The sequence below is a fragment of the Trichosporon asahii genome, assembly GCF_000293215.1.
Source record: "Trichosporon asahii var. asahii CBS 2479 unplaced genomic scaffold scaffold00002, whole genome shotgun sequence".
NCBI classification, from domain to species: domain Eukaryota; kingdom Fungi; phylum Basidiomycota; class Tremellomycetes; order Trichosporonales; family Trichosporonaceae; genus Trichosporon; species Trichosporon asahii.
Genome location: NW_014040922.1, coordinates 292,374 through 301,574, shown reverse-complemented (window position 1 = coordinate 301,574; position 9,201 = coordinate 292,374). Strand labels below are relative to the sequence as shown.

At 60.3% G+C, this 9,201-nt stretch overlaps 2 protein-coding genes across 2 annotated transcripts; both read left to right on the top strand.

Moving 5' to 3' along the window:
• Positions 1-288: 288 nt before the first annotated feature.
• A1Q1_07572 (uncharacterized protein) lies at positions 289-3,381 on the top strand (the record flags this gene model as incomplete). The annotated part of the gene is made up of 8 exons (XM_014328788.1): positions 289-1,214; positions 1,740-1,916; positions 1,964-2,192; positions 2,291-2,335; positions 2,377-2,383; positions 2,436-2,496; positions 2,600-2,723; positions 2,815-3,381. The coding sequence occupies 8 exons, from the start codon at positions 289-291 to the stop codon at positions 3,379-3,381; spliced, it is 2,136 nt and encodes a 711-aa protein (XP_014184263.1).
• A 2,031-nt stretch (positions 3,382-5,412) lies between these two features.
• On the top strand, positions 5,413-8,456 carry A1Q1_07571 (uncharacterized protein; the record flags this gene model as incomplete). The annotated part of the gene is made up of 8 exons (XM_014328787.1): positions 5,413-5,762; positions 6,144-6,241; positions 6,300-6,800; positions 6,857-6,895; positions 6,994-7,220; positions 7,326-7,565; positions 7,724-7,942; positions 8,007-8,456. 8 exons carry the CDS (start codon positions 5,413-5,415, stop codon positions 8,454-8,456), a joined length of 2,124 nt encoding a protein of 707 aa, XP_014184262.1.
• Between the last annotated feature and the right edge of the window lie 745 nt (positions 8,457-9,201).

The following is a 9,201-nucleotide window of genomic DNA, read 5'->3' as shown; positions in this document are numbered from 1 at the left end:
TTGGCCATCCGCATACACGGTTCACGGCCCATCCTCACACCCGGACTCAACTTTTCCCTTATCTCGTCTCATCTTCCTCCCACTCTCACACCCATGGAGTAAGTCTTTCCGCTATCTCTCCTATCTTCTCTCCTACTCTTCTTTGCTTCTCCCATTCTTCGCCCCTCTTCGTTCTTTCACACCACTCTCGCCCTTTCGCTTTTTCGTCGCCGTCAATCCAGCTGGCCTGCTCATCCAAAACATCACTTCGCCCCTCCATCATCCACCTGACACGTCGAAGTGCCCTCCATGTTAGGCATGTTCCGTGTCGAGAAGAGGGATGACTACGCCTACCGGCGCTACGACATGCGCAGCGTCGGCGTCGGTCCCACCAAGACGACAGAGACCGCGGTTAGGGGCCGCGAGCGCTCAGTTCGACAGCGCGAGACCGAACTTGTGCAGGGTGCTGGGCCTTCGGTGGCCGAGATCCGGCGGGAGTTCAACCGCGCATCGGCGGTGCAGGCGGACTACTACGAAGACGAGGAAGATTATCCCGACGACGACGACTACTACGACGATGAGCTGGAGGAGGTCGAAGGTCCGCTAGCTGCGCGCGACCTCGTGCGCCGGCTTGACAGGCTTGAGGCGCTCGACGCTGCCGCCAAGGCGTACGACGAGAGCTTCGACCTGCGGGATCTGCGCGACTTCCGTGACCTCCGCGAGCTGCAGCTCTCGGACGGCGAAATTTCCCACCCTCCGCCATACCCCGACAGCCGGGGGTCGCCTCGCTCTCACTCCCCACCCCGCAACCGTCCGGTGCTGACCACAATCTTCTTCAGCTTCGTAAACCGGTACATCGCTCCGCATCTTCCCGAGGATATCCAGGCGATCCTCCACGACCCGCCGTCGCTGAACGACCCGGCTTCGCTCGTGCCCCTTCTCCGCGCCGCCGCGCCGTACACGCAGTACCTCCTGGTTCTGGTAGCGCTGTACGTCGTCTGGGCGTTCGTGACGGGCATCGTCTTTTACCTCGGGCGCTTCCTGCGCTTCTGCTTCCGCATCGGTCCCGTCCTCGCCATTATCGCCTGGGTCATGGCCAGCACGGGTCAGGGCGGCATCGACGTCCTCTTCGACGCTTTGAAGGCGTATGCCGGCGAGGGAGCCGGAAACAACCGCCAGGCGGGTCGCTACGGCGGCGCTGGTGGTGCTGGCGGCGTCCCGAGGGGAGCGGCAATGTACGAGGCCGGGCGCCGGACGCGTCGCCGCGGCCCGGGCGGTGGAGAGCGGTACGACGCGCGCGAGGCGCGGGGCTACTACGACAACCCGCGGACGCGGACACGCCGCAACGAGTGCTCTCGGCCTTCTTCAACAATGACGGGCTCGCGGGTACCGTGCAGGAGTTCGTGAAGCGTGCCGTCGCCAAGGGCACTGGCCTTGACTGGCTCTTCACCCAGAACCAGAACGACGAGCAGCGCAACAAGCGCGACGGCGCCCGCACTACTCGCACCAGGTAGAATCTCCTCGCAGCCGTGTCCACTATAGAGTACCGATCCATGTCCAGCTAGACGCCGTGTTGATTGTAGATTGTTTGTGCCATGTATCGAGACGACCTAATGCCGCATAGCCCTGCAGTGTTGCTCTGAGCTCAGCTCTTGTTTCCTTCCTTTCGGCATGGAAGCACAGCGTGGAAGGGCGCTCCGTGTGTGTTTTGGCAGGGATGAGGTGGCAAAGAAGTCTGCGCGGCAGATATGACACGCCAGCGCCGACCCTGACGTCAGTCCCGCCAGCGGTCTGCCAAATGTTCGGTGGAGGTCGATCACCCTTCTCGACACCTCATCATCAGTCAGCACCAGCGCCATGTCCGAGTCACCAAAGGAAGTGCGCCTCGACGGCTTGCAGAAGGACAAGGTACAGGGTCTCCCGCCTTGTGCCTACTAGTGAGTAGACTCAGCTAGGATGGTTGTGTATTGAAGCTGACCAGCAGCATTCGCGATTTTATCACCGAGGAAGAAGAGGAATACTTGCTGAGGAAGGTGAGTGCCGTCAATCTCAAGTCTTTTGGAAGAGCCTTCTTAGAGACAGAGAGCTCTGGTGCTTGTTACTTGCGGGCGCGAACGGGCATATCCGCCCTTCAGCTCCCAACACCGACTTGCCGAGCCCAGTCTCTTCCCTCCCTTCCTCCTTCTTGCTTGCTCCGGACACTCTCCGGAGAGGTAAGGCCGGGAGTTACTTCGCTTTCTTAGGTTTTCTTCTCTCAATTCCTTTTAGAAGCTGCTTCCGCCTCCTGGTTCAAAGCTAACAGGCAGATCAGCGAGACGCCGCAACCGAAATGGAAGACGGTTGGAAGTGGGAGGCGGTAAGCTTGGGTGATCGGCTCCAGCTGACGACAGATTGCAGTACTGGGGTGCGTCCTCACCCATCCCAGCTTGATACGGGATTTCTGAGCTGACATCCAGGCGGAACCCTCAGCAAAAACGGCGTGCTGCTCCCCGAACCGATGCCGGAATGGCTTGATTCGTGAGTCAACTCTCTCACCGCTCTCTTCTTCCTTCTGTTCAGTGACGAGGAAGGTAATCAAGAGGGGACGCCTAACTGACCTGAGTCGCAAAGCTGATTCCAGACGCGGGATTACCGAGCGCATCGACTCATTACTTGATGACGCGGCTGGATCCAGTGGCGGAGAGCACGCGCTCGGCATCAACCAGGTCCTCATCAATGAGTATGCGCCTGGACAGGGGATAGCAGTGAGTCTCGTCTTCCATTGACGACCTGCATCCTTTCTCTCGTCATTCTTCTTTTCCGCTTTTTGAAACCTCCGTAGGAAGCTGACTCCAGCCTCACGAAGATGGCCCGGCTTTCTCTCCCCTCGTGACGACGCTGTCCCTTGGCTCGGTGACTGTCCTCGATCTGCACCACTACGTCCGCCCCGATGCCCCATCACCGCCCATGATCGTTGTCGCCTCCGAGGACGGCGAGAGCGGCCGCGCCATTGCCGCTGTGCCACTGGGGCATGTGCTGCTCGAGCGACGATCCCTGTTCGTACTGACGGGGGCTCTCTACCAGAGCCACCTGCACGGCATCGCGGCACGGACCGAGGACTGGGTGCGTGCGCCGCAGACCGAGCCTCCATCTGAAGTCAATTCCACCGCTGAGGCCAATGGAGAAGGCAACGCTGAGCAGAAGGACAAGAAGGAAGGCGCTGCAGGCGAGACGCAGCCCGGCGCGCCCGTCATCATCGCGAACGCGGATCTGCTCAGCCCGATACCGAAAACGCTCGTCTCGAGTCCCGAGGGCCTCAAGTACGAGCGCGAGACGAGAGTCAGCCTCACGTTCCGGCACGCGAAGAAGGTGCTGAAGGGCGGCAAGTTTAGCATGCTTGGCGGAGCGCTGAGGAGGACGTAGAGCATGCATGGGGCTTTACATGTCACCTGTCGATTGAGGAGACTGATGGAGCGTACTGATAGATTTCCTCAGACTTACTCTAGCTGTCAATAGGAACTCATGGGCCGATGACCTCTTGGCTAAGGTCTTCGTGTGACGTGTCATCGGAGGCGAGCACAGTCCAGCATGGGGAGGTTGATAACCGGTCTTCCGTGAACGATAACCCTCGGCGTCTCAGATCATGCCAGCTCGAGAATGGGCCGATCACCCACAATCTTGCTCACGGAAGCCAGCCGAAGGGACATTCCTCGGCACGCGCTAGCAGCTATGAGCTCAAGTCTGGCCACGGCGTTCACCAGCTCACCAGAGATTGACATAACGGAACGATTCTGACTAATTTACTGGCTTTCCAGAACTTGATGCCAGAATGCCGTAATCGCCGCGCACTTCTCCACCAGAACGGCTAGACCACAGGCTGCTGTCGGCGAGGTTTACACATGCGACCTAGCTCGAGCCATGCGAGCCATGGACGATCACTTCACAGGTTGTTCTGGACGGCGACTTAGACTGGTTTGACAAGCTCGAAAGAGATCACACCTACCCATTTCACCGCAATCGCTTTCTGGGTAGATCGGTCGGCGATCTCTTCTCACCAGCGCAGCTACGTATCGGATATCGGAACCAAGCGCTTGTGAATGATACTGTGGCCGATCTCATAAGTCGTGGCGGATCTATGAGAAACCGATGAGTCTGCGGATCTCAATGCACCGAGTGGACTTGCACTTCGGGCGCCGGGGGCCATTACAGTAGGTGTAGAGCATGCGGAGCGGAGTCTGCGCAACAGACGGGGCCACCAGCACGCTATCGAGACTGCAGTCGGAGGAGGCCGAAGAGTGAGTGGACTTTCTGAATGGTCGCACGTGAGATCCCGATCCGTGCAGTGTTATTGTTCCAGCCCTCAGGTTGCAATGTACATGAGCAGTCTGTATGCGTGACGGGCCTCTGATTCAGATGGTGTGGCGGGGTCGTGGGCTAGCGCCAGCGGGTTCGAAAGTCTGTCCAGTCAAGAGCGATGAGTCAGTGCATAGAGCCCGGAGGAGTTGAGCAATTAGTGCGTGGGTGAGCTCTGAGTGACGAGCGGCGATATGGCGATGCCTGCAAGCTGGCGAGTGGCGAGTTCGCCGCAACGTACCATCGCCTACCGCCGCCTACGAAGCTAGTTCCAGTGTCTAGTATTGCTGTGCCGGGCGCAAGATGGCACGAAGGGCTGCATTCCTCGACATCAGTGTCCAATGTCTGGACCACGGTCCATGGCACCATGTGCTCCGGGCGCCATGCGTGCATGCGTGCCATGAGACATGGGTCGTGAGGACAAGCGGATCGGTCCCGTACGCCCCGCTCACGATCGCTCGAGGTGACTGGGAGTGACTAAGCTGTATCAGTGCGGAACGCTGGGTCAGCGGGCATCGCGGGCAGCGGGCAGGCATGCCAGGCAGGTTAGACAGGCTAGACAGGCGGCAAGCGGGCAGCAATAGGATCACTCCCATGAGGACACAAGAGTCTGATGCCAGACGGCCAGACGTGTAGACGAGCCAGGCAAGGCATCAAGGTCGAGAACGCTGCCGTGAGATCGGATCCCGCACAGCGAGCGCACAGAATAGAACGAGGAGGGTGACATGACTCGTCCATACGTCTGTACGCGTCAGCACGTCTGTGCGCAGGCTCACGCTTACGGGGCCTACGGGGAACGCACGGCATTCTGTGTCCTGCACACTCTGAAACACCTGTCACAGAGCACAGAGATGGATCCCACGCACTTCTTCCTCAGTTCCCTACGATCCCTGCCGTTTGCCGGGCTACCATTGTGCCGGTCCGAGCTGTGCCTCTTGCATCACTGTGGAGCAGGTTCTAAGCTCTGGGAGGTCTTCAGGTCTTCAGGACGAGCGGAGTGCGTGCACCTGACTGCCACGTGCAGTCCCAGCCCGTGCTTGCTCAATGTAGTGACTGCATCGAAAACCCGGACAGCACCAACAAAGCAGCACCGAAGCACCGATGATGGTGACCGACGTTGAGGGCAGAGTGGACAGGGGCGGAGGGAAATTACCCGATCGATCGACGCGACAGGCTGCAGACGGCCAGGCGCGCCAGGCGAGCGTGCCGGACCAAGGCCTGAGACCCGGTCTCACCGCAGTTCAATCATGGGCCAGGCCGGCCAGGCCTGCTCTAGCGCCGGGCGCGCCAATCGTGCCTCGTGCCCTCCCTGGCTGCAGCTGGGCTGGCGCCTTGGCGTTCCTCCTGGCTGGCCATGGCTGGGCTGGCTGGCTGGCCCATCAAAGACTCGTTGTCGAGCCGCACGCCATAGGGTCTCCAGACAAGGCGCTGGCCACTGGCAGGCCATGGTGGTTAGGAGGGTGACGTAAATACCATGGTCGTGGTCACCACCTTCACCACTCATCGCTCCCTGGCGACCAGGTGCTCCCACCCACTCCTGCCTGCTCCCACACGAGACCGATCTCACATCTCTGCCTGCCCACACGGACGACTCGCACGCACGCACCACACCACACGACCGGACAGGACAGGAACGCACCGCCTGAATTGCTGATTCACCCCGTACCACAGTTCCACAGACAACAACAGCGTCGCCAGCTCTCTGCTCGCTTCGCCCGCTCCTCGCCCCCCTGACCAAACTGGGGACTGAGGGATCTCCTGATCTCATCTCGTCCAGGTCGAGTCCTGATTCCGGTTTCGGAACCATAATCTCTGACAGCGCTGTGCCGCAGTCGCGTTCCACAACCCCAGCCCAGAGTGCAAAGCCGACCCCGAGCCGCCGTTCCCATTCAGTCATTATTAACGCGCCGCATCATCATCGTCCCCAAACGTCACAACCTCATCATTCCTCATCGTCATATCTCCTGCTGGTCTTTGACCTGATCTAGCCAGCACCCTCACTCTCTACCTACTCACGACGAGAACGACTCGACCTCGCCTCCGCCATCGACTCGCGCTCCTCGCTGCCCTCCTCGCCGTCGCCGTCTTCACCCTCGCTACCCTTGTCGACATGCCGTCCTTCAGCGCACTCAAGAACAAGCTGCAGGGTGTGCTCTCCGACGAGAAGGCCCCTCCCCCCGTCCCCGGCAACAAGCCCATGAACAACGCCCCCGGTACGCCCATGGCTGATGACGACTGCGAGTGTCCTCCTTCCGGCGGTGGCAGCAAGGTTCTCAATGTCCCCAAGTACCCCGACCTGCCGTTGATGCCGACGTCGCACGAGCCGCTCAACAACAAGGCCGTCGAGCGCCTCAAGGCTCTCTGCGACAAGGCGGTCAAGAGTGGCGAGACTTACACCATCACCAACTCGCCCATCACTTGCCCCGTCGGCAAGCACTACCTCTACACGCTCAAGCCGTACTGGTGGGAGACCAAGCCGGGATGCTGGGGTGAGTCCTTGCGGGCACCTATATTATGATGCTTTCTCATCGTCAACGATTTGTAGCTAACATTGCAGAGCAGCGCGACGGACAGAGGAACCCTCGTGAGTATTACGACTCACGACCTCCCGGCAGGGCGAGCCTGCGTGGGATGTCGTGTGTTCCAAGAGCTCGACAAAGGGGTCGTTTGAGCTGACGACAGTGTGTGACAAGCCGCAGGGTCAGAAGCAGCTCCAGGCCTTTGCCCAGACGATCTACCAGATGGCCTACGGGTGCAAGTACGTCGGCGACCAGAGCTACAAGGACTACGCGGACAAGCTCATCAACGTCTTCTTCCTTGACCCCGACACCCGCATGGATCCCGCCGTCAAGTACGCCCAGAGCAAGCCCGGTGCCGAGCCTGACGGCAACGAGCTCTTCGTCGTGGCTGTGAGTATTCTCTGACTTCCCCTACACCTCTTTGCGTCTATCTCGGTCCGGTGTCCGGCGCCAAGGAAACCCTGACTGGTCTGGGTTATCGCGAAAGTGGTCCAGCCCCTTCTGGAGGGTCTGGAAAGTCTTGCCCGCATGACCCGTGCGCGCTCGGCGGAGCATTCCTCTTCGACGAGACACCCCAAACCAAAGTCCAAGAATGGGCTGGACTCCCGTTGCCACGCGGTACAGCTTAACCGAGCGAGCCGCGCGGACGGGCCCAAGATCCTGCCGTTTGGCGGCATCCTTGCGTGCGCCCGTCTGGCACTGTCTGTGCCGTCTCAGGTGTTTGTGCCCAGATCCGTCAGTCCGCACGGACTCGAATAGCGGAAGTGGTTTCGATCAGGCTATCTGTCGGGCTTGCCTGTCGCCACTCCCACCACCTGCGCCACGCGAGCAAAGCTCGGTGCTAGATCAGCTCAGATGGCGGGGTCTACGATCGAGACTCTCGGAAATCATAGACCTCTACACAAAGCTCGCCCTGTGTCGAAGGTCAAGCTGACGAACAGGACCGCTACATGATCCTCGTGTCGCAGGCCCTCCGTCAGGTGCCGTGCGAGAAGTACGACGGCGTCCTCCGCGACTGGTTCAAGCAGCACGCCGACTTCTTCATGAACAGCCCGCAGGGCAAGAGCGCATCGACGTACCCGAACAACGTCGGCATGTGGTATGCCGCTGGAGTGAGTGTCCCCTCCGCTCGCTCTCGCATCAGTTTACCGCTGCGGACGTTTTAGCTGACCTCAGCTCGCGACGCACCTCGCATACGCCGACCCGGCCCAGGCGACGACGTACGCTCGCCAGGCGATGAGCCAGCAGATGGCCCGCACGCCTTCCGAGTTCTTCGCGCACGAGCTCAAGCGCACCCGCCCGCGACACTATGTCCTCTTCGCCCTCGAGGCCATCTTCATCCTCGCCGGCGAGATCAGCGGCGACCCGTCCCAGGCCCCGCCGCCCGAAGTGTGCCAGTGGCTCGCTAGCTTGGTGCAGTACGCGCGCTCGGTCCGTCCCGGAGCCATGGAGGCGGAGCGCGAGGCGGACAACCGATACCAGTTTTCGTGCCGCCTGACGCGAAGTCGCAGTGACCTCAGGTCGCTATCAGTTTACGTAACAAGAGTTATGGAAGGTAAGACCACGTGGGCGATCGGGCCGATCTTTCCAGCTGACCTCGGTGTTTCGGACGTCTCTCGGAATTAGCCCCCGCAACATCCAGCGGAGGGTCAGCCTTATCCAGCCCATCCCCTTATCAACGAGCGCTAGTGCTGCCTGAACTCGCCTGAACTTTATGACGTCCCCCAGGTACTCCAGGCACAATCCTGACGCCATTTCACACGATCACGGGTGGCCGAATTGTACAACCTGTACATCCTGTACAGCCTCGGTATCCCTCGGATCCTTGCACGGGCGATGAGCAGACTTGCCAGCGAGTCGAGTGGGCAGATGGATAGACATGGAGGAGGCCTTGAGCGCATCGAACACGACATACTTGAGCGAACTCAAGTCGAATGCGTCCAGCACATTGTGCACTTCCTCGAAGGTGGGAGCATGAAGCTCGGGCTGCGGCGTTGGGGTGACAGTCGCCTCAGACCCAGCTTCGGACGCGGCCACAGACTCGGGCACGTTGACGGACTTGGCTGACTTGGTGGAATTGACGGACTTGACGGACACAGCGCTGACAGAAGCAGCGAACGAAGCAGTGGAGGGCGCATCAGAGGGCGCAGGGGACGAGGCGCGAGGTGTGTCAGTCTTGTTCGAGTCGCCCTCCTTCCCACTCTTCGCGTCCTGGCCGGGCGAATCACCACCTTCGCCCCCTCCATCGTCAGACGTTTCGACGGCCACGTCTCCTCCACCAGATAATCCGAAAGCCTCGCCACCGACGCCTCCTTGAAGTGAATCATCCGCAACCTCACCGGGAGGTGGGGACACCGACCCACTCGGACCC